The sequence below is a fragment of the Electrophorus electricus genome, chromosome 3 (assembly GCF_013358815.1).
Source record: "Electrophorus electricus isolate fEleEle1 chromosome 3, fEleEle1.pri, whole genome shotgun sequence".
In the NCBI taxonomy this organism is placed as follows: Eukaryota; Metazoa; Chordata; class Actinopteri; order Gymnotiformes; family Gymnotidae; genus Electrophorus; species Electrophorus electricus.
The window spans coordinates 11,408,964-11,434,515 of record NC_049537.1 but is presented as its reverse complement, the minus strand read 5'-3'; the positions used below and the strand labels follow the sequence as shown (position 1 = coordinate 11,434,515).

At 39.1% G+C, this 25,552-nt stretch overlaps 2 protein-coding genes across 4 annotated transcripts; both read left to right on the top strand.

Moving 5' to 3' along the window:
• The first annotated feature begins 1,062 nt into the window (after nt 1–1,062).
• LOC113585579 (protein-arginine deiminase type-2-like) lies at nt 1,063–10,761 on the top strand. Of its 2 annotated transcripts, none has more exons than XM_035523917.1 (16): nt 1,063–1,183; nt 4,044–4,245; nt 4,853–4,922; nt 5,713–5,774; nt 5,993–6,110; nt 6,534–6,683; nt 6,923–7,113; nt 7,286–7,389; nt 8,172–8,283; nt 8,384–8,491; nt 8,810–8,961; nt 9,152–9,299; nt 9,502–9,595; nt 9,680–9,753; nt 10,004–10,138; nt 10,434–10,761. In XM_035523917.1, exons 1-16 carry the CDS (start codon nt 1,092–1,094, stop codon nt 10,665–10,667), a joined length of 2,046 nt encoding a protein of 681 aa, XP_035379810.1. In that variant the 5' UTR covers nt 1,063–1,091; the 3' UTR covers nt 10,668–10,761. The 2 variants fall into 2 exon arrangements, with proteins under 2 accessions (XP_035379810.1, XP_035379809.1); XM_035523916.1 differs by having other exon boundaries at nt 7,277–7,389.
• A 3,504-nt stretch (nt 10,762–14,265) lies between these two features.
• Nucleotides 14,266–24,898, top strand: LOC118241081 (protein-arginine deiminase type-2-like). 2 transcript variants are annotated; one of them, XM_035524803.1, is made up of 16 exons: nt 14,266–14,460; nt 16,933–17,134; nt 17,547–17,616; nt 18,254–18,315; nt 18,819–18,936; nt 19,360–19,509; nt 19,749–19,939; nt 20,112–20,215; nt 20,998–21,109; nt 21,210–21,317; nt 21,634–21,785; nt 21,976–22,123; nt 22,326–22,419; nt 22,504–22,577; nt 22,819–22,953; nt 23,249–24,898. In XM_035524803.1, exons 1-16 carry the CDS (start codon nt 14,315–14,317, stop codon nt 23,480–23,482), a joined length of 2,100 nt encoding a protein of 699 aa, XP_035380696.1. In that variant the 5' UTR covers nt 14,266–14,314; the 3' UTR covers nt 23,483–24,898. The 2 variants fall into 2 exon arrangements, with proteins under 2 accessions (XP_035380696.1, XP_035380697.1); XM_035524804.1 differs by lacking the exon at nt 14,266–14,460 and adding an exon at nt 14,792–14,975.
• Nucleotides 24,899–25,552: the final 654 nt, after the last annotated feature.

The window sequence follows — 25,552 nt, the reverse complement described above, 5'->3', positions numbered from 1 at the left end:
ACCTTTTAAATGGTGTTAAAATGATGCTTGTGTAAGAAAGAGCAATTTTTTTCTTTTACAAGCATTTGATTTGCCTCATATGTTCAAACATTAATGTAAGATATGAATACAATTCCGAGATTTCTCTGAAAATGTATAAATAATCAAATATCCTATTTCACAACTGACAAATCAGACTGCAACTTCAATACGAATGCATTTAATATTATTAATATTGCTGTTGTTTATTATATTCCTTGTGAAGATTTACTGTGGTCCTATGCACATAATTCTATCATGCCACTTTACAAATTACACAGATTAAACTTTAATGACAGTATATCCTGTTATTGCATTTAATGAACTCATACCTTTACTTTTTTCATGCCCAGACATGATTGGATATTTTACTTGTTCAGTGATTTGGGGCATTTAATTAGCTGTTTGTACATTTTATGCAGTCTTACATAGCCCAAATACAATAAAAAAAATTTCCACATAGAATTTCCTAACTTTAATTTTTTACATTTTTGTTGATCTAAGTAGATAATGTGTTAATGTGAACTCCAAAGAAATGACTAATAATGCTTTCCAGTGACTATGGGATGATTTGGCTTAGTAGTAAGTACTAAGTAGTAAAGCTCATAAAATTGCCTGTTTGTGGCATACAACCATACACTAGTAGCCAGACTCATAGATGACGTATAAAAATGAAGCAGAAGACAAAAAATAAATAAAGTGCAAGGGAAAAGAATTTAACATTCAATTTGAGAAAGAATATGGCTTTTCAGAAAACTATATTTGCCTAATTGATTTTATACAAAGTACCATCTGTTTCACTTAGGCTATTAATTATAGATATTTGTGCAAATCATCATCAAAACGAAATTTTATAAGAATAATAGAATGATATACGGTTCCTATTTTTGGAAGCAGTACTTTTTTTTCTTATTTAGCAACGTCTAACGGAGATTGTGAAATCGAGGCATGATATCTTCCTCGCCCTACCAATAGGAATTCTTGCCGGTATCAACGTGATCTTAAGCACAGAAATAAAAATTCGTCATTTGAAGGTTGCTGTATTTAGCTGTATTGACAGGCAAATCAACACCATGATTCCATCTCGCACGCTTCGTATTGAGAGTGGACAAACTACAAAGACGATATATGTGATCGGAACCGAACTGAGAGTGAATTTATACAGGTAGGCGAATATATATATATCATGCACTATATATATATATATATATATATATATATATATATATATATATATATATATATATATATATATATATATATATATATATATATAGTTCATTTAGTTATTTTTTGTTTCTGCTGTTCAGTGCGTTCCATACATATACAAGCGTAGCGCTCCAAACGTTATCTAAAATGTGTCAGTTTCGGAAAATTGATATTCAAGAATGATTTCACGCTTGAGTGCGTTTACAAGCACTCAATAATCCGACACCATGCAGAAAATCAAACTTACATGGAAAACTCCGGATATGCATTAATCTGGGAATAATTTGATCTGTTTCTGTAAACATGAACCAACTTTACCGGCCGTTGATCGGATTACTGACAAAATATTATTTTCTGCAGTTATTATATTATTATAAGTACATGTAAACGCACTCACTGATGTTTTTACCAGTACACAATTGGATTTTGTTGACTAAACACTGGTTCAGCATCTCGCATCTTTCGTACTCTTGGCCGTGACATTATTATACCACAAAACTATCATGAGGAAAATAATAATCTATTATAAAAAAACTAATAACTTAGTGACTGTTATAAAATGACTGTTATAAAAATATATGGCAAAGTGCAGAGCAAAGCGCAAAAAGTATTTTTCCAGAGACGAACTTGAACAAATGGAAGAAATTGAAAAAACAAACAAACAAACAAAAAACTCTTTTCCAATGCTACGGATACAAACATGGTGTGGGAGATAAATATGCAAGGACAAAATATTTTTCAATTATTGCTGTAAAAAATGATTGGGGCGCAAGTTTTACTGTGAAAGTAAAACTTGCACCCCAATAAATGCCTTGGCGTCTATATTATGTTTATAACAAAACCAAACAACAAACACAGGTCACTTAACCAAATTACTTTTTTTGGGTAAATGTAGACAAAACATTCATTATCATTTGCCTTTGTGTTTCCAAGCCAGCCTGGTAAAGTCCTTCTCTCCTCTCTCATGATAATTCAAGACAGGATTGAGTAAGTTGGTCCTCTTTCCATCTGACCCACTCCAGAACTGGCCCAGATAAAGGATTCATGAGTACTCCCAGGCCACTTTGCCACAATGTCTGTAAAGATTGTTGCATATGACTTGCACATTGAACATAGAGAAAGCCTTTACGGCAGATGTAATTAGGGCTCAAGAAGCTGAGAGTGTGTATGGGGACAAGTGTGCCGTCCACTACGCCAACTATTCCAAGAATTATTCCAATTGCATGAAAACGTTTATATATATATATATATATATATATATATATATATATATATATATATATATATATATATATATATGCGTGCGTGTATGTGTGTGTGTGTGTGTGTGTGTGTGTATGTTTGTATGTCAGTAAGGTTTTTTTATATAAAGAAAAGTTCATGCACAGTTCTACTAAAGGCAGCTGCCTTTATCCTTTTTTAGGTAGAACTGCGCATGAACGTCAAGTTAAGAAGTATTAACTGATTTACGAATGGGTCCGAACTCTTAAATTTACGAACGAGTTTAAGTACTGCGTTAGTTACGAGGTTTTGGGGAAACATTCGTAAATTTAAGAATATTCTTAAAACCGCAGTTAAGCTATCCGCGCTTTAGGGATTCACGGTCAAGTCATCCGCGTTTTAAATTGCATTGCGACTATATGCGTAATTTTACGGTATTTCGCTGCTCACCGAAATCTGGGAGAAGTTGCAATTGGAGGATGTTTTGATACCATTTCTTATTCATGGCAGTGTTCTTAGGGAAATTATGAGCAAACCCCTTGAATGAGAAGCAATCCCACACATGAATGGTCTCAGGATGCCTCACTGTTGGCATGACACAGGACTCATGGTAGCACTCACCTTTTCTTCTCCAGACAAGTTGACGTGGATTTATAGTTGCATTCAATAATGAGAAAATATGAAGACTGTATATACAGGAGGAAGGAAGGAACAGGAGACAGAACACAGGATTGGACGAGGGACTGGACAACAGCCTGAACTGTAGACTAGAATGGACACTGGGGGAACGGGCTGCAAACAAGAGTGAATGAGAGGTTGAATAGGATACTGGAGAAAGGACTTGAACAGGAGACTGGGCTATGGATTGGACAAAAGACTGGACAAATACCAAGGTGGAGACAAAGATAAAGATATCAATAGGGATGGGAAATAAGACAATAATAGGCAGAGGGAGGAACCTAAAGTCTGAGACAGGAATGACAGTAAAGAGTGTAGGTACGTATATGATGATGAGGACAAGAACTAGAACTGGACATGAGATGGTATAGACACAGGAGGAGGAAAAAAACTTTTGTAAGGCAGGACAGAAACCTGGGTAGTCAGGGGACTAGACTGCTGCAAGAGATGTAGGACAGGGGACTGGGCAGGCAGGTGGGCAGGGTTTTGGGCAGCAGGAAGTGCAGCTGGCCCATCTTGAGCTACGGGAACCATAGAGGCCAGCAGGTGTGGGAGTGAAGCAATGTCTGGTGGGTCTGGTTGAGTAGAGGTGGCTGGTGGGCCTGGCAGGACTAGAGGGCCTGCAGGGTATGGTGGTGCACAAAATACTGGAAAACGTCCACGTTGTAAAATGTCAATTCTATTTCGTTCATTTTTCTGGTCTTAAGATTCACCATGATGTCACCCAAATGACTGCAGTTTCCTTTGTACATTGTGTTGTAATGGTCATAATGTATATGGTTTTGCTAAATCCTAACCTTCTGCTCAAATAACGATCATCATTCCTGAGATTGTATAAAGCTAGAGCCTTCAGTGACACCTGTCACTTCTTTATATAGAAAGTGATGCAGATGTGTGTGTCTGTGTGTGGTGTGCAGATGTGCCCCTTCACAGTGCAAGTTCTTCTCTATAAAATGCAACCCCACTGTGCAGTTTCGGGTGGAAGCAGGTGCCTCGGCTGCCTCGGTCACCATGGCCACCCCGGCCGGAGGTTCCTTTCTCTCCCCGCAGCTTCTCACTAAAAACACCGTAGTGTTCATCTCCATGAAACTTGCAAGTGAGCTGGTGAATGACAGCAAGGTAACCTGGTCTGCCACACACGGCTACCTCTTGCTCTGTTAACACAGCCTGCGTTAGGTATGTCCTGAACTGGGCATTCCCAGGCCATCAAACATTGACACCATGGAAGATAAATGCTTTCCTTTCTTTACAATTTTCCTTCTGTGATTACATTAAGATTGGAATTTCATAAAATTGGGTTCTAAGATCATATGTTAAATATATAGAATCGGACAGAAGTTTAAGATTCAAATTACTGTCATTGTTCAGCAACAAAATAGAGTCTTTGCATATCCCAGCTTCTTTGGAAGCTGGGGACAAAGAACAGCACCCCACCTGGAGATGAAGGCCCAACAGTGGCTGCATGGCAGGCCAGGATTAAAACTGACAACTTTCCAATTGATAACCCAAAGTCTTTCCCTCTAAGCTACCACTGCCCAATATAATTAGCAGCTAAGTATTGTTTGAGAAGGCATAATTTCATTTAGTGAACTGTAACTGACACTTTTACAGGGAGTGTCCATGCTGTTAGCTAGCTGCACTGAACATTTTACCTAACAAATGTGTTTTCACAGTGATCAATGCAGTCACACTGTAATGTTTAATGTATTGTCTATGTGTACTGCAGTTATCTGTGAGGTTCTATGGAAACAAGTTAGATGTCCTTGGGAATGCAGTGCTGCATCTTACAGCTGTTGGTATGCCTCAGAAAAGATACACACACACACACACACACACACACACACACACACACACACACACACACACACAGAGAGAGAATTACCCTTGGTCCACAAATTCAATGTAGATCAAATCATGTATTTGTGTATGTATATACATTTATATCCCTTTATAAACTAACTTTCATGATGAAGATTAAAAAGTAATAAATGAAATACATAATTGAAATAAGTGCACATCTCCTGTCAGTGGGTTGCTGTAGGCTACTGTTACTAAGCTCCTTTAATGAACTGGCAATTGTAACGTTGCTGGCCGGGGAATCGCAGGGCGCAGGGCATGACGCACAGACTTCCTCGTAGGTGAAACATGTTTATTTACATACAACATAGACGACAACGGTGGCACTCACATAAAATATTTACGGTAATCGTGAATCTGCACTTACCATTAGACGAATAACATATACACAGTAACTCGTGACATACACAAACCAACGTTACGGATACAAAGATCGACACTAACGCATATGTAGTGACAATGACCAACAAAGGGAACACACATGAACAGGGGTTTAAATAGACACACAAGACATTAACATTAAACCCTATACACGTGTGTGTGTGTGTGTGTGTGTGTGTGTGTGTGTGTGTGTGTGTGTGTGTGTGTGTGTGTGTGCAATCCTGGGGGCGTGGTTACAAAAACAAAGACGCAGTACATTTGTGAATCCCACTGCATGCGGCAGGCCATACCACGTGACTATGGGGGAGGAGCAGTCCGTGACAGTAATAAAGCCATGTTCTCTTGCAGACATCTCTCTGGATGTGGATGCAGATCGAGATGGCATTGTTGAAAGGAACAACCCAAACAAGGTGGGTAATGAGTTACCTCTACAAGTTTTCATCAGGTTTCTATGGATTGTGCCTCAGGCCTACCACCTAGAACTGCTCAAGACTGTGCTGTGTTATTCTACTGCATGTATAATCTGCCCAAAACCATTTTAGTGATGCACAGACATTGATGTCTGATATTAACTGCTTTACATGTGGAGTTCTCCTTGAAGAAACTTCATGTCTCCTTCTCTAATAAGGCTTCTTGGAAGTGGGGTCCAAATGGCCATGGTGCCATTCTGCTGGTCAACTGTGATTGTGAGTCCACTTTCAGAAAAGAATTGGACAGTGAGGATGAGGAAATCACGAGAGTCTCAGGTATGCAAAGCCAATCGTAAGTCTCAGAGGTGGAACTTGGATAGACCTGTGCAAAAAGGAACTTAAGGCTGAAGTACAGTATCCGGCTGTAGATAGTTATACTGTGGAAACCATGGCTTTCATGAACAAATCATGCTATCAGATTGAACAGTTTTGCAAATACTTAAAAATATAGTCATAGAAATAAATTAATAAAATGGTAAAGAAACTGTATTCAAGTAGCATTATGAATGCACACAAGTCCAATATCAAAATATTTTCTAATATGGAGTTTAACTCAGGTTGAAAAAAGTGGAATCACATTTGAATTACAATAGTTTATCAACATGATTCTAAATAACTTCCTTATTACCCTTAATTAGATCAATTTTTCTGACATGCACAATAAAACACAGGTATTGAGATATGCTATTGTAATGGCAGATTTAAAGGACATGTCCAAGATGATTTTGCGCACCAGAGGTCCAGCTGTGCTCCCAGAGGGCTATAAACTAAGCCTCCACATTTCTCGGAGCCACGCTGAGAGTGTGAGGGTCTTCAGGACCAGTGGAAAACCACAGGGCTCTACTCTGAGTACGTTTAAACTAATGTACCTTTGTATGGTTTCTCAGGAAATTGTATGGTTTCTTAGGATAGTGTCTCATTTTATTTTTTTCCAAACACAAATAACCAAGAAAATAACCAAACATGTTCTTGAGAGTTCAAATCTTTTTAGCAGGATATAGCTGAATGTCAAGTTAAGGGAAGACTGCATGGTATTCATAAGCTGACTGATCAAAAACTCTACAGTCTGAAGTTCTGTCTTGTTTCAGAATATCTGCTCTTCAAGCTATTCCAGAAGGACTATCCTCTAGTGCTGAATAAGGAGCAGCTGGCCGGAGAAGTTCCCTATGTGGGTGGGGACTCCCAGCAGGAGCTCTTCGTGGAGGGCATTCGCTTCCCCGATAAGGACTTTGACGGTCTCATCACCATAAACCTCAGCCTTTTAGAGCCTAGTGGCCAGGTTGGCTCAAGTACTTTACGTCTTTGAACTTTATTTTACTATGTTCTCGCTACCATAAGAAATATGTTCTTCTGGTTATATGTTACTCAGTACCAACATACTGTCATACTGTGAAGGTAAAGAGAAGGCTAAGCCTCATTGCTAAGTCTTTAACTTTTATCAGGTTTTCCAGGGTTTCCCAGAGACACCTATTTACACCGACAAGGTCATGTTCCGTGTTGCCCCTTGGATTATGACGCCGAACACCCTCAAACCTGTGGAAGTCTTTGTGTGCAGGTAAGTGCTAAACAAATCATTAACTGTTATCATCCTTACAATGACAACAGATAAGGTGGACAATCAATAAATGTATTAGTCTTTACCTAATACAGCTTTTGTTGAGCAATGTTAAGCAGAATTTCTGTTGATTCTCAGGTAGCCACCTGAGCCACTTGGCATAGATCCACCATTGAATTGGAAATATTCTGAGGGAAAGAAACATTTATTTAATTACTTTCTTTGCTGGCAGTGTTGTGAACAAATACAAGTGATATTCTCTGACTCAGAACGGCAACTCAAGCAATCCAGTGCCTTTTTTTTTTTTCATCAGAATATCAACAATCATGCCTGTCTGAGTCAAATATTTCACTAATAGTTCTGTCACTTTTGTAATGGCCTGAGTGCCGCAAGGCACAGAGCAGGACACAGACTCCCTTGACATACAACGGTGGCACTCACACAATGTAAACGGCTAACACTGACACTGTGAACAAAAGCACAAACAAAGGTAACAGAGGCAATGACTGACAGTGATGCACACACTGACAGGGGTTTAAATACATAAACACAGAACAAACACTAACTAGGTGCAGGTGTGTACAAGCATGTAGGCGTGATTACAAACAAGAAACTCCCACTGCAAGCGGCGGGCCGTACCACACGACAGTGAGAGGGGAGCGTTCTGTGACAACTTTCAAATCTGTAGCTGAGCTAAAACACCCAGCAAAGCAAGGGAAAGATGTGGTGACAATAATTCATGACTGGACAAGCCCTTTTTTTCCTCTCCCATATGCTGGCAGCACATCAGACAATTATGACTTTCTGAAGGCCATAAAAAGTCTGGTGCAGAGCAGTGGGTACAAGCTGAAGATATGCCACGAGTACATGAACCGAGGAGACCGCTGGATGCAGGTCTGATTCACTAACACATTGGACCACGAATTCTTGTCTTCAACACATTTTAGATTACTGCTACATCTTCAAGAATGCAAGTTCTGATGTTCCTCCATAGGATGAGATTGAGTTTGGCTACATCGACTCGCCACACCAGAGAATCCCTGTCGTGTTGGACTCTCCACGAGATAGAGGGCTTGAAGATTTCCCCTATGATGTCTTGCTGGTATGGATGATAGTCCACTCTTTATATGTTAAATTTAGCTTTGCTGATATCCATTAAAGTGACAACAAGGGATCACTGTTGGTGATCCATTTGAAGCACATGAAGCATGTGCATTTCCACCATTCACAGCTTTTACCTCATGCTCTTGTAATTGGCACGGATGTTGACACCACAATGCTGTTCAATGTTCTTGTATTTATGATGTTCACATTTTTTTAAGGAGTCAACACATTGCTACCTCCAATTCAGTGTTTTTCCTTGCTAAAACATATATGGAGGAAACAAAGCATATTTAGAAACACTTCCACATTGTCTCAGGGTCCAGACTTTGGCTATGTGACCCGTTACCCGGTGAATGAGCGGGTGAGCAGCCTGGACTCTTTTGGTAATCTGGAGGTCAGTCCACCCGTCACTGTGAATGGGAAGAAGTACCCACTGGGCCGCATCATCATTGGTGTGGCCTTCCCTACGTGAGTCTTCAAAGTCTCAGTCTTTGTTGTTTGAGTTTATATGGTCTGCTGCTAGAGGAGTGCATATGATGGTGGATCTGTGAGGTCATAGCTGATCTCCAAAGTCCTACCTGTTACTGCTAAAGAAACTAGACAGCAGTCATTTACCCATGATTTATCACAGTGAAGTACTGATATGTTTAATCAACAGTACAGCACATGGCCGAAACATGACTAAAGTGATCCAGGACTTCCTGTGGGCTCAGAAGGTTCAGGAGCCCATTGCCCTTTACTCTGATTGGCTTGTTGTGGGTCATGTGGATGAGTTCATGACCTTTGTCCCAGCTCCTGATAGGAAGGTAAGTAAATAACCCTCTAATATTAGCTCGTTGTCAACATCTTTTATTTGAAAGATCTCTTTCAGGACTGAAATTTTTAATACATTATGTTTAGACCTCTAATGGTTCTTTCAGACTGCTGCCTCTTCAGTTGTATTCATTTAACAAGGGATAGTGTTTGCCCACTTTTATTTCTGAATTCTTCAGTGTTTTCTTTACTCAGGGATTCAGATTATTGCTGGCCAGTCCAGATGCAGGATATAAATTATTCAGAAGCTTGCAGGTAAAAGGACACGGGCGTGCCAAACTTTTTCAAGGTGAATACTGGCAGGTTGCCTATGTAAACATTTAGGCCATTTCTCTTGCTCCACCATTGGTAAACACATCTTGCATTTTACCAGGAAAAGAGGAAGAGATCAGTGTTGATGAACTCATGAGCAACGAGGAGTTTCGAGCAGAAAACATCTATGTGCAGGTGAGTTATGTGGTTTGGACCAGCAGCCATGTGAAAGAACAAACTCCCAGAATATACACTGCAGTACAGTAGCTTCCGTGACAGACACTACCTGGCTCTAGACTGACCTCAATGGGGAAACATTGTATGGTAGATCCTGGTTAAATCCATACTGAGTAATCCAATCAGGAAAATGTTCAAAATACTGGTGGTCTCCTTGATGGGAAAAATTCTCTCTTTCCCTTACTCACTGTCCCTCACTCTCATTCAGAACTGCATTGACTGGAACAGGGACATACTGAAGAAAGAACTTGGCCTGGATGATGAAGACATCATTGACCTTCCAATCCTGTTTAAAGTGTTTCCTAAAAAAAACAAGAGAGCTGCAGCCTATTACCCTGACATGGTAGAGCTTGGTCCTTTAGTGAACAATTAATTCTGTATACAGATAATGTCAACAGGTTTGTCTGTATTGCAAAGTTGTGTTTACAGGCACCCTAAATAGAATTTTTGTAGTTCACTTGATTCCCTCACACAAAAAAAAAGAAAGGAATTTTCCCAGTATGCAGACCACTGGGAGCCCTCAGCTCCCATTTACTATGTAACATTCCATATGTAATATTTACTTTTAAAACTGTCCTTATTGCATCTTTGATTAGTCCATAATATAGTGATGTCTCTTTTGTCGTGTGTGCCCACAGGTCAACATGCTTGTGCTGGGTAAGAACCTGGGCATTCCCAAACCATTTGGGCCACAGGTGCAAGGCACCTGTGTGCTGGAGGCAGAGATGCGCTCATTGCTGGAACCACTGGGGCTTAACTGCACTTTCATCGATGACTTTGCCTCCTATCACAAACTCCAGGGTGAAGTGCACTGCGGATCCAATGTGCATCGAGAACCTTTTGAGTTCCAGTGGTGGAATCTGGAGCAGTGAGGTCATAGTGGCCTGGACATCTCCTGCCCCACTGATCGCCAATGATATTTTACATACCTTTTTCATTGCTACAATAAAATACATGGTCAGATTGTTTTGCCTCTTTGTTCTTATAAAAAAAAATACTGTATTTCTTTATAGCTACCAACAGTGCCTTATTGCTGAATAATCAAGAATCAGGAACTTGTTTGTTGTTATTGTAATCAATTGATACAACATACAGAACCTTCTGTTTACACTGAAGAAATCAATCAATCAAAAAGAACGTTCCACAAATTCTTTCCTCTTTATCATGCATGACTTGTCTCATTTTCCTTACAAAAGGGAAAATTCCTTATATACAATTACCACAATAAACATTTTGGTACTGTCATGGCATGTACTGTCAAATTAAGTAATAATTCTCTGCTTGGAATGAATTTGTTCTCAAATGTTATTTGTTGCATGTTCTACCATAAACAATAATTTAACACAGGATGAAGATAATGTGTACTAACAAGCCCCTAGCACTGGAGGGCACACCTTTCTCTTAGTTTCCCACTTCAAAACCATTTGCAATACAGCAAAATATGTCTTGTAATATATAAAATCCTATGATTCTCATTCATTTTCTCTCAAAATCCACCCACGATTGAAATGCAAATAACCAAGCACTTTCTGTAAAAAAAAAGCTTCGGTTACCAATGATCCACTAGGCCTTAGTAATAAAAAGGGGCATTTATGTATCATTTCTTAGTTTATAAATTATAATATGAAGCAGAGAAATATTATTGAAGATAAATGCGATTGCTCGATTGTCTAAATACTCATGGAAAAAATGCAAAAAAAAGTCAGTTAGGCAAATAAAAGTGAAATCAAAAGAGCAGTTTAGATTAAATTGTTTCATTCAAATAACTGTTTTAAGTCTATTTGTCTTTTTTATGTCTGTTTTCTGTTTCTATTATCAGATATTAGACAGGTAACCAAACTCCTCCAGGATTTACATTCAAACAGCTTTCTGTTCCCTCTGGCAGGAGGCAGTTTTCAAACATTTTGCAGGTAAAGCTGTAGAAGGAAACTTCAGCACTCAGAGGAGACAGCACAGTGAACAAATCCAACCTTGAGTGGGATGCAAAAATGCCAACAGACAAAATGCAGCATAATTTGCTCCTTGATGTGTTCACTCAAACCATAAAAATCTTAAAGTCTGAACTTTACAAAAGCAAAAATGCCATAAAGTTAATGAATTGTGTTTCAAATGCATTAATTAAAATGGTATATATGTACATGTGTGCAGTTGTGTGTGTTTGTGCAGTTGTGAATGTGTGTGCACGTGTGTGCACATGCATTTACTGCTATATGTGACCAAGTCTCGTTTATGAGGGGTGCCGGTGGAAGACAGGCTCTCCTAAAGCCAAGCACATCAATTATTTATACAGCTTTCACACTGAACTATACTGGTACTGCCACTAATAGGAAATAAAATTAAATTAGATAGAATTCAGACAATCTTACATAAGGGTGGGAATGGTAATAGGCAGCTGTGGTAAACAGAGCTAATCTGCTAAGTGTAATTAAGGTAAGGTGGCAGCTGTATGAGTAGGTGTGAGGCTGGGGGAGCTGTGGGGGGGGCGGGTACCAGGCCTGTGTCGTACTCCTCTGTGGCCTGCTGCTCCTTCTCATTCTCTTCCACCACACTGGTGAAGCTGCTGGCATTGGACGAGGACTGAGACAGGTTATTGGACTCTGGGATGGAGGAACATATGCATGCATCTGTCAAATATAGCTGTATAGCTCTGTCAACTATATATATATATATATATATATATATATATATATATATATATATATATATATATATATATATATATATATATATGTGTGTGTGTGTGTGCGTGTGTGTGTGTGTGCGTGTGTTAGATGTTACATTATTATGTTGATGTTAATTTATTTGGTTATATTCTTATGTTATATTATGATGTTATATTATATTATGTTATGTTATATTATTATATTATTATGTGGATATCACACTTTTGATCTGGAAGTGACACAAAAGTTGCCTATTCTCTGTCAACTCTATATATATATAAGTGTGTGTGTGTGTGTGTGTGTGTGTGTGTGTGTGTGTGTTAGATTATTATGTTGATGTTATATTATTTGGTTATATTGTTATGTTATATTATTATGTTGTTATATTATATTATGTTATGTTATATGATTATATTATTATGTGGATATCACTTTTGTTTTGGAAGTGATGCAAAAGTTGCATATTCTCTGTCAACTATAGCTGTGAACTCAACCATGTGTATTGGCAAAATTGTTTCATCAGCATGGCAACGGCTACAGTGATGTGTTTGTATTTTAGCACGCGTTATATAGCTAACCATTGCAAAAAACAGGATATTTAGGTGATATCTCACATATAGAAGCAAAATTTATGCAGGAAGCAAAAACTGTCTCTGATAACTTTTCATTTAAATGTAATGCATTTTGACTAATATGATCTTAGCTGCAGCACTAATCATATTTAGGAAAAATACTATAGTAACATCTGCCTTGATGTTGTCATATTTGGTAGTGCTGGTCTTATTTTATATTCAGTTAATTGTAAAGTTAGAAAGCTTACATTTCAAGAATAATTGTTTGATAGTTGATGGTGATTGTGTTTATGATACATAAGCATGACTTGCCTCTCACAAGTATCAGTTTATACTGAAATAATAGTGTGTTACAGTGAAATAAAGATTTTTTAAAATTTGTTTCATGCATAACTATTATCACTGTGTTGTGATTTCACAGATCATTTAAGGCTATTTTAGAATGTCTTCACCTGTAAGAGGCAAATGAAGTTGATATAGTCAAGGTCAAGTTGATATAGTCAAGGTCAAGGTTGAGAATTCCTGACAACTATGGTGGAAATTTGAATAAACAGCAAGTGAGACGTGATTAAAAGAGTAATTTAATAAAGAAAATAGGACATACAAAACACAGCTGTGTGAGAGCTAATGCTCTAAAGCAAAGGCTCTAAAGGGGTAGACTGGCTCTGCTCCTTATACCTAGACTTCACCCCCAGAGAGGGGTGCTCTGTAATCCTATTTACCCATTCCCTGCTCGTTATCGCGATGAACATTCCTGCAGTACCAGAACACTTCAAAGGAGTGACACCAAGAAAAGCCTAATCCCTCTTTACGACACCTGCAGGTCACGAAGCAACATTTCAACAGTCGTTTTGTTCACACAATATACAGAGACAGAGTGTGCAAACTAAACTATTCATATAGGATTATATAATAAAAGGATTAACATTATTATATATGAATCATTACATATGAATCACACGATAATACATGATCAAATAATATTTTCCATCACACAACATACAACATTACAGAAAAAGAGCTCTCGACTATTGGCAGTAAAATAACGTCATACTACAGTACCAAGCAGTACAGCTAATAAACTTTAGTCGCTTACAAGCCTAAACAAATAGCCATATTCGTATATAACATGTCTAAAGCCCTAATATAAAGGCTGAGCCAAACTTCCCACCCTTAGTAGACTTATCTGTATGTACACCACAAGAGGTGACACGCCTAGGTTCGACCAGACTCAAATTACCGAGCAAGATACCTGAGATCGTATATTGCATACAAAAGAACACTATGGAGCAGCAGAAAACTCTAACTGCTGGTTCACAGCGCAGGACTTTTCCGCACAATATGTATCAGCGAACATATCGTCTTGAAGTCAACAATGTTTTGAGTATTGTTTATGTTGTCGGTACGGAAGTGAAAATTAACCTGAACAGGTAGGTGTGATCCACCTCCTTATTATCGCTTCTAACAAGCCAGAACAGTTTGTAAAATGTAAAAGCAAGTAAGTCTTGAAAAGAGGCCCGGGGCTGTGGCAGAAGACAAAAATACATATATAAAGCAGGGGAAGCATTTAACAACCATTTTGTTCATTTGAGGAAGAATATAATTAATGGCTTTTCAGCATAAAAACGGAATATTACAAGAATAAGAATGTTATACGGTTTTTGTTTTGGAAGCAGTGAAACGTTCCATAACTAGCACCGTCTAGCGGAGATTGTGAGATTGACAGCATACTCGCCCTACCAATCGGAACTCCTACTGATAACGTGATCTTAAGCACAGAAATAGAAGTTAGTCATTTGGAAGTCGCTGTATTTAGCTGTACTGCCAAGCAAAAAAAAAATAATAATAATACCATGATTCCGCCTCGCACACTTCGAATTGAGAGTGGAGAAACTACAAGGACGATATATGTGATCGGAACCGAACTGAGAGTGCAATTAAACAGGTAGTATTTATGTTTAATTCACTTTCACTGTGGTCATTCAGTTGACAGACGAAGAGATTCGAACGTTTACGTGTCAGTTTCAGAAAATTGATGTTCAAGAATTATTTCACGCTTGAACATTGACCTTATTTCTAGTATGTGAACTGTCGCCTATTCTTTAAATTAATTGAATTTACTTTTCTATTATTGGTTTGTTTCTATCTTATCATCTTAAGTTAAATTTTGATAAGCAGAAAAATCTCTCCTGCTGTTTCTGCTGGGAATGAAAGAACTTTTTGTATTCTGCCGGCATTCCAGTCTGCTGTGGACTACAGACTCTGGGCCTCCGTTTATAATACAGAGAAACAAAGTGTCATTGATGTCTTTGCCAGTACACAACAAGATTTTGTTGTCTAAACACTGGTTCAGCATCTCTTGCATACTGTCGGCCACATTGCAATAAATCTATCAGTCTAGATGAGTGATATATTGATTCCTTAATAAATGCAGGAAATATGTTTCTATTTTTATTACCTAACAAAAAAACAAAAAACAAAAAAACAAAAACCCTAAATGCTCAAAAAAGAGGTTTGTAAACCTGTCATTATTTTCAACTGAAATATATCCTTGCCTGATATAATTTTGCTTCAGCTCAATAAATTAGTAAAAATGCATCTATTTATTATGTTTTGTGTCTTGTGTATGGGTGCAGTGTCTAATCTGCATCTAACTTCAAACCTTGAAGAGCTGCTATCATGAAAAACTGCATCTCCATCCGTTTACTGGAACAAAGTTTGAAGTAATATGTAAATATTATTAACGTTTACATAAGACACCAACTGACTAAACCAGAAGGAAGAATAGAGAACAAAATGACAGGCTAATAAACTGAGGGTATCCAAGACTAAAGTACAGCAAGCAAAAACACAGAGAAGCTTATGATAATGGAAAACATGGAAAGGGGCTTTCAAAACCAAAACCAAATGGTGCTTAGGGCCATTGGCACCTCAAAACGAAACTGAACTGGACATTGGGGAATGGGCTAAACAGGGGACCAGATGACAGATTGAACAAGGAGCTAGATAGGATACTGGACAAACTACTGTACAGGAGACTGGACAATGGGTTGTGCAAAAGACTGGATAACATGGAAACAGGGATAATGACATCACTGGGGACAGGAAATTACACAATAACAGGCACAGGGATGAACCCAAAGTCTGACACAGGGATGGAGCGAGTGACAGTAACAAGTGTAGGTACATATATAGTGATCAATACAAAGACTTGGGACATGAGCTGGTATAGACACAGGAGGAGGAAAAAAACTAGATGCACAGCAGGACACAAAACTGGGTAGTTGTTAGAAAATGGTCCAAAGTGACCAGTACTTCAGGTTTGATCTCCTCTAGGTTACCCTCTGCCCTCCGTCCTCTGTAGCCGGATCAATCCGGGGAAGTCAAGAGACACTGACACCAGGGTAGTGAATCAAGAGAGTTCCACTTTGTTGAGGAAAGCACAGAGTATATGTGTCCTATATCTACTATCTATCTAGTATAAGAGGGGGCTATACTGCTGCAAGTGTCTTGAACTACGGGAACCATGGAGGCCAATGGGTATGGAACTGAGGCAATGTCTGGTGGGTCTGCCTGTGTGGTGGTAACTGATTGGTCTGGAGGGTACAGTGGTGTGGTGTCACAAAAAAAGCTGGAAAAAAAACCGCTTGCCTAATAAAACGTTAATTCCTTTTGGTTCCTTTTTCTGGTCTTCAGACTCACCATGGTGTCACCCACATGATTGCAGTTTCCTTTGTGCACTGTGTTGTAATGCACTGTGTTGTATATTGTTTTGCTAAATCCTAACCTTGAGTTCCTGCTCAAATAACAATCATCATTTCCGAGCTAGAGCCTTCAGTGCCACCTGTCACTTCTTTATGTAGAAAGTGATGCAGATGTGTGTGTCTGTGTGTGGTGTGCAGATGTGCCCCTTCACAGTGCAAGTTCTTCTCTATAAAATGCAACCCCACTGTGCAGTTTCGGGTGGAAGCAGGTGCCTCGGCTGCCTCGGTCGCCATGGCCACCCCGGCCGGAGGTTCCTTTCTCTCCCCGCAGCTTCTCACTAAAAACACCGTAGTGTTCATCTCCATGAAACTTGCAAGTGAGCTGGTGAATGACAGCAAGGTAACCTGGTCTGCCACACACGGCTACCTCTTGCTCTGTTAACACAGCCTGTGTTAGGTATGTCCTGAACTGGGCATTCCCAGGCCATCAAACATTGACACCATGGAACACAAATGCTGTCCTTTCTTTCATCTTTCCTTCTGTGATTACATGACTGCATTTCAACCATTTGGGTTTCTAGGATCATATGTTAAACTGTTGAACATATCATAGAATTGAAGTATAAGACTACACAGTTAAGTGTTGTTTGAGTAGGCATAATCGTTTTCATATAGTGAACTGTAACTGTCAATCTTAAAGGGTGTGTCTATGCTATCAGCTTGCACCAGACATTTTACCTAACAAATGTGTTTTTGCACAGATCAGCGCAGTCCCACTGTAATGTTTAATGTATTGTCTATGTGTACTGCAGTTATCTGTGAGGTTCTATGGGAACAAGTCAGAACTCCTTGGGAATGCAGTATTGCATCTTACAGCTGTTGGTATGCCTCTGAAAAATAAACACACACACACACACACACACACACACACACACACACACACACACACACACACACACACACACACACACACACACACACACACACACACACAATTTCCCTTGTTCATGGTTCATAGTTGATCAAAGCAGTAAGCAGCCATCTTTGTGGTAAATGGTAAATACTTGTAAATTGAAATGGCAAGTTTATTATCTTTGAAGATATACTTGAAAGTTATCCCTGAAATAAACATGGCTCTAAATGAAGTAAACATGTCCTAAAAACAGGGCAGCCTATGTGGACAGGCCATCAGTTTGTTGCGCAAAGCCTGGCGCTCTGTGTAATTTTAGCTGTCACTTAGTCTGAAGGTAGCGATTCTTCAAAATGTTATTCTCCTTCAGAGTATTCCAAAAAAAATCCAAAAATGCAGTTACCTGTCTTTTCCTTCATAAACTAACTTGAGTTTTTTTTTTCCAAACATTTCATGATACAGATATAAAAGTTAAAAATGTAATACCTAATTGAAGGTATTTCAACTGACTGCACCTCCCTGCCAGTGGGCTACTGTTACAAATGTCCATTAAAGAATACTGGGAATGAATGGGCATGTTCTCTTCAACCTGCCTCTGTTCTCTCACAGAAATCTCTCTGGACATTGATGCAGATCGAGATGGCATTGTTGAGAGGAACAACCCAAACAAGGTGGGTAATGAGTTACCTTTGCAAAGTTTCAGAAAGATTCTACAGGATTGTGCCCCAGGCCTAACAGATAAAACTACTTAGGTGTGTGCTGTGTTATTCTACTGCCAATATAATCTGTCCAAAAAACCACACTGTGACTACTGTAATAAAACATAATTAAAAATAATTATATTACTTATCCAGATTGAGTTTGTATCTAATGCCAACTTGCTAACACTTTGATGCATAAAGTCATATATCTTCATGGAGTCTGAGCTAGCTTTACCACTATTTGCTGTTTCCAGGAACTGCTTAAAGTTATTGCAACATCTATATCACATGTGTCTGCTTGTAAGAATGCACATAGATGCTGTACTTTTAGGATATCTACTGCTAAATTGGAATAGTCAGAAGAGTTTAAGAGGAAATGATTTCCATTTCAGGATAGGTAGTGATGTCTGAAATTACCTGCTTTACATGTGGAGTTCTCCTTGAAGAAACTTCATGTCTCCTTCTCTAATAAGGCTTCTTGGAAGTGGGGTCCAAATGGCCATGGTGCCATTCTGCTGGTCAACTGTGATTGTGAGTCCACTTTCAGAAAAGAATTGGACAGTGAGGATGAGGAAATCACGAGAGTCTCAGGTATGCAAAGCCAATCGTAAGTCTCAGAGGTGGAACTTGGATAGACCTGTGCAAAAAGGAACTTAAGGCAGAAGTACAGTATCCGGCTGTAGATAGTTATACTGTGGAAACCATGGCTTTCATGAACAAATCATGCTATCAGATTGAACAGTTTTGCAAATACTTAAAAATATAGTCATAGAAATAAATTAATAAAATGGTAAAGAAACTGTATTCAAGTAGCATTATGAATGCACACAAGTCCAATATCAAAATATTTTCTAATATGGAGTTTAACTCAGGTTGAAAAAAGTGGAATCACATTTGAATTACAATAGTTTATCAACATGATTCTAAATAACTTCCTTATTACCCTTAATTAGATCAATTTTTCTGACATGCACAATAAAACACAGGTATTGAGATATGCTATTGTAATGGCAGATTTAAAGGACATGTCCAAGATGATTTTGCGCACCAGAGGTCCAGCTGTGCTCCCAGAGGGCTATAAACTAAGCCTCCACATTTCTCGGAGCCACGCTGAGAGTGTGAGGGTCTTCAGGACCAGTGGAAAACCACAGGGCTCTACTCTGAGTACGTTTAAACTAATGTACCTTTGTATGGTTTCTCAGGAAATTGTATGGTTTCTTAGGATAGTGTCTCATTTTATTTTTTTCCAAACACAAATAACCAAGAAAATAACCAAACATGTTCTTGAGAGTTCAAATCTTTTTAGCAGGATATAGCTGAATGTCAAGTTAAGGGAAGACTGCATGGTATTCATAAGCTGACTGATCAAAAACTCTACAGTCTGAAGTTCTGTCTTGTTTCAGAATATCTGCTCTTCAAGCTATTCCAGATGGACTATCCTCTAGTGCTGAATAAGGAGCAGCTGGCCGGAGAAGTTCCCTATGTGGGTGGGGACTCCCAGCAGGAGCTCTTCGTGGAGGGCATTCGCTTCCCCGATAAGGACTTTGATGGTCTCATCACCATAAACCTCAGCCTTTTAGAGCCTAGTGGCCAGGTTGGCTCAAGTACTTTACGTCTTTGAACTTTATTTTACTATGTTCTCGCTACCATAAGAAATATGTTCTTCTGGTTATATGTTACTCAGTACCAACATATTGTCATACTGTAAAGGTAAAGAGAAGGCTAAGCCTCATTGCTAAGTCTCTAACTTTTATCGGGTTTCCCAGGGTTTCCCAGAGACACCTATTTACACCGACAAGGTCATGTTCCGTGTTGCCCCTTGGATTATGACTCCGAACACCCTCAAACCTGTGGAAGTCTTTGTGTGCAGGTAAGTGCTAAACAAATCATTAACTGTTATTATCCTTACGATGACAACAGATAAGGTGGACAATCAATAAATGTATTAGTCTTTACCTAATACAGCTTTTGTTGAGCAATGTTAAGCAGAATTTCTGTTGATTCTCAGGTAGCCACCTGAGCCACCTGGCATAGATCCACTATTGAATTGGAAATATTCTGAGGGAAAGAAACATTTATTTAATTACTTTCTTTGCTGGCAGTGTTGTGAACAAATACAAGTGATATTCTCTGACTCAGAACGACAACTCAAGCAATCCAGTGCCTTTTTTTTTTTCATCAGAATATCAACAATTGTGCCTGGTTTGGTTCTTTTCTTTCACTAATAGTTCTGTCACTTTTGTAATGGCCTGAGTGCCGCAAGGCGCGGAGCAGGACACAAACTCCCTTGCCATACAACGGTGGCACTCACACAATGTAAACGGCGAACACTAACACTGTGAACAAAGGCACAAACAAAGGTAACAGAGGCAATGACTGACAGTGATGCACACACTGACAGGGGTTTAAATACATAAACACAGAACAAACACTAACTAGGTGCAGGTGTGTACAAGCATGTAGGCGTGATTACAAACAAGAAACTCCCACTGCAAGCGGCGGGCCGTACCACCCGACAGTGAGAGGGGAGCATTCTGTGACAACTTTCAAATCTGTAGCTGAACTAAAACACCCAGCAAAGCAAGGGAAAGATGTGGTGACAATAATTCATGACTGGACAAGCCCTTTTTTTCCTCTCCCATATGCTGGCAGCACATCAGACAATTATGACTTTTTGAAGGCCATAAAAAGTCTGGTGCAGAGCAGTGGGTACAAGCTGAAGATATGCCACGAGTACATGAACCGAGGAGACCGCTGGATGCAGGTCTGATTCACTAACACATTGGACCACGAATTCTTGTCTTCAACACATTTTAGATTACTGCTACATCTTCAAGAATGCAAGTTCTGATGTTCCTCCATAGGATGAGATTGAGTTTGGCTACATCGACTCGCCACACCAGAGAATCCCTGTCGTGTTGGACTCTCCACGAGATAGAGAGCTTGAAGATTTCCCCTATGATGTCTTGCTGGTATGGATGATAGTCCACTCTTTATATGTTAAATTTAGCTTTGCTGATATCCATTAAAGTGACAACAAGGGATCACTGTTGGTGATCCATTTGAAGCACATGAAGCATGTGCATTTCCACCATTCACAGCTTTTACCTCATGCTCTTGTAATTGGCACGGATGTTGACACCACAATGCTGTTCAATGTTCTTGTATTTATGATGTTCACATTTTTTTAAGGAGTCAACACATTGCTACCTCCAGTTCAGTGTTTTTCCTTGCTAAAACATATATGGAGGAAACAGCATATTTAGAAACACTTCCACATTGTCTCAGGGTCCAGACTTTGGCTATGTGACCCGTTACCCGGTGAATGAGCGGGTGAGCAGCCTGGACTCTTTTGGTAATCTGGAGGTCAGTCCACCTGTCACTGTGAATGGGAAGAAGTACCCACTGGGCCGCATCATCATTGGTGTGGCCTTCCCTACGTGAGTCTTCAAAGTCTCAGTCTTTGTTGTTTGAGTTTATATGGTCTGCTGCTAGAGGAGTGCATATGATGGTGGATCTGTGAGGTCATAGCTGATCTCCAAAGTCCTACCTGTTACTGCTAAAGAAACTAGACAGCAGTCATTTACCCATGATTTATCACAGTGAAGTACTGATATGTTTAATCAACAGTACAGCACATGGCCGAAACATGACTAAAGTGATCCAGGACTTCCTGTGGGCTCAGAAGGTTCAGGAGCCCATTGCCCTTTACTCTGATTGGCTTGTTGTGGGTCATGTGGATGAGTTCATGACCTTTGTCCCAGCTCCTGATAGGAAGGTAAGTAAATAGCCCTCTAATATTAGCTCGTTGTCAACATCTTTTATTTGAAAGATCTCTTTCAGGACTGAAATTTTTAATACATTATGTTTAGACCTCTAATGGTTCTTTCAGACTGCTGCCTCTCCAGTTGTATTCATTTAACAAGGGATAGTGTTTGTCCACTTTTATTTCTGAATTCTTCAGTGTTTTCTTTACTCAGGGATTCAGATTATTGCTGGCCAGTCCAGATGCAGGATATAAATTATTCAGAAGCTTGCAGGTAAAAGGACATGGGAGTGCCAAACTTTTTCAAGGTGAATACTGGCAGGTTGCCTATGTGAACATTTAGGCCATTTCTCTTGCTCCATCATTGGTAAACACATCTTGCATTTTACCAGGTAAAGAGGAAGAGATCAGTGTTGATGAACTCATGAGCAACGAGGAGTTTCGAGCAGAAAACATCTATGTGCAGGTGAGTTATGTGGTTTGGACCAGCAGCCATGTGAAAGAACAAACTCCCAGAATATACACTGCAGTACAGTAGCTTCCGTGACAGACACTACCTGGCTCTAGACTGACCTCAATGGGGAAACATTGTATGGTAGATCCTGGTTAAATCCATACTGAGTAATCCAATCAGGAAAATACTGGTGGTCTCCTTGATGGGAAAAATTCTCTCTTTCCCTTACTCACTGTCCCTCACTCTCATTCAGAACTGCATTGACTGGAACAGGGACGTACTGAAGAAAGAACTTGGCCTGGATGATGAAGACATCATTGACCTTCCAATCCTGTTTAAAGTGTTTCCTAAAAAAAACAAGAGAGCTGCAGCCTATTACCCTGACATGGTAGAGCTTGGTCCTTTAGTGAACAATTAATTCTGTATACAGATAATGTCAACAGGTTTGTCTGTATTGCAAAGTTGTGTTTACAGGCACCCTAAATAGAATTTTTGTAGTTCACTTGATTCCCTCACACAAAAAAAAAGAAAGGAATTTTCCCAGTATGCAGACCACTGGGAGCCCTCAGCTCCCATTTACTATGTAGCATTCCATATGTAATATTTACTTTTAAAACTGTCCTTATTGCATCTTTGATTAGTCCATAATATAGTGATGTCTCTTTTGTCTTGTGTGCCCACAGGTCAACATGCTTGTGCTGGGTAAGAACCTGGGCATTCCCAAACCATTTGGGCCACAGGTGCAAGGCACCTGTGTGCTGGAGGCAGAGATGCGCTCATTGCTGGAACCACTGGGGCTTAACTGCACTTTCATCGATGACTTTGCCTCCTATCACAAACTCCAGGGTGAAGTGCACTGCGGATCCAATGTGCATCGAGAACCTTTTGAGTTCCGGTGGTGGAATCTGGAGCAGTGAGGTCATAGCGGCCTGGACATCTCCTGCCCCACTGATCTCCAATGTACTGATAAAAAAACTACGCAGCAAACATTTAGCCTTTATGTATAACAGTAAAGTACTGAAATGCTTAATGCTTTTAGGTGTTAGCTATAAACTTTATGTATTGCGCTAAGGGCCACCAAAGTTCAGAGTAGTTAAATAAGAGGTGCCATCACTAAAGCACTGAGATCTTAGCATCAGATTATCATTGAGATATTTTACATATCTTTTTCATTTCGACAATAAAACATGGTCAGATTTTAATTTTTTTTTACATCTTTGTTCTTATAAAAAATTCTGTATTTCTTTATAGCTACAACAGGGCCTTATTGCTAAATAATCAAGAATCAGGAACATGTTTGTTGTTATTGTAATCAATTGATACAACATACAGAACCTTCTGTTTACACTGAAGAATTCAATCAATCAAAAAGAACGTTCCACAAATTCTTTCCTCTTTATCATGCATGACTTGTCTCATTTTCCTTACAAAAGGGAAAATTCCTTATATACAGTTACCACAATAAACATTTTGGTACTGTCATGGCATGTACTGTCAAATTAAGTAATAATTCTCTGCTTGGAATGAATTTGTTCTCAAATGTTATTTGTTGCATGTTCTACCATAAACAATAATTTAACACAGGATGAAGATAATGTGTACTAACAAGCCCCTAGCACTGGAGGGCACACCTTTCTCTTAGTTTCCCACTTCAAAACCATTTGCAATACAGCAAAATATGTCTTGTAATATATAAAATCCTATGATTCTCATTCATTTTCTCTCAAAATCCACCCACGATTGAAATGCAAATAACCAAGCACTTTCTGTAAAAAAAAAGCTTCGGTTACCAATGATCCACTAGGCCTTAGTAATAAAAAGGGGCATTTATGTATCATTTCTTAGTTTATAAATTATAATATGAAGCAGAGAAATATTATTGAAGATAAATGCGATTGCTCGATTGTCTAAATACTCATGGAAAAAATGCAAAAAAAAGTCAGTTAGGCAAATAAAAGTGAAATCAAAAGAGCAGTTTAGATTAAATTGTTTCATACAAATAACTGTTTTAAGTCTATTTGTCTTTTTATGTCTGTTTTCTGTTTCTATTATCAGATATTAGACAGGTAACCAAACTCCTCCAGGATTTACATTCAAACAGCTTTCTGTTCCCTCTGGCAGGAGGCAGTTTTCAAACATTTTGCAGGTAAAGCTGTAGAAGGAAACTTCAGCACTCAGAGGAGACAGCACAGTGAACAAATCCAACCTTGAGTGGGATGCAAAAATGCCAACAGACAAAATGCAGCATAATTTGCTCCTTGATGTGTTCACTCAAACCATAAAAATCTTAAAGTCTGAACTTTACAAAAGCAAAAATGCCATAAAGTTAATGAATTGTGTTTCAAATGCATTAATTAAAATGGTATATATGTACATGTGTGCAGTTGTGTGTGTTTGTGCAGTTGTGAATGTGTGTGCACGTGTGTGCACATGCATTTACTGCTATATGTGACCAAGTCTCGTTTATGAGGGGTGCCGGTGGAAGACAGGCTCTCCTAAAGCCAAGCACATCAATTATTTATACAGCTTTCACACTGAACTATACTGGTACTGCCACTAATAGGAAATAAAATTAAATTAGATAGAATTCAGACAATCTTACATAAGGGTGGGAATGGTAATAGGCAGCTGTGGTAAACAGAGCTAATCTGCTAAGTGTAATTAAGGTAAGGTGGCAGCTGTATGAGTAGGTGTGAGGCTGGGGGAGCTGTGGGGGGGCGGGTACCAGGCCTGTGTCGTACTCCTCTGTGGCCTGCTGCTCCTTCTCATTCTCTTCCACCACACTGGTGAAGCTGCTGGCATTGGACGAGGACTGAGACAGGTTATTGGACTCTGGGATGGAGGAACATATGCATGCATCTGTCAAATATAGCTGTATAGCTCTGTCAACTATATATATATATATATATATATATATATATATATATATATGTGTGTGTGTGTGTGTGTGTGTGTGTGTGTGTGTGTGTGTTAGATGTTACATTATT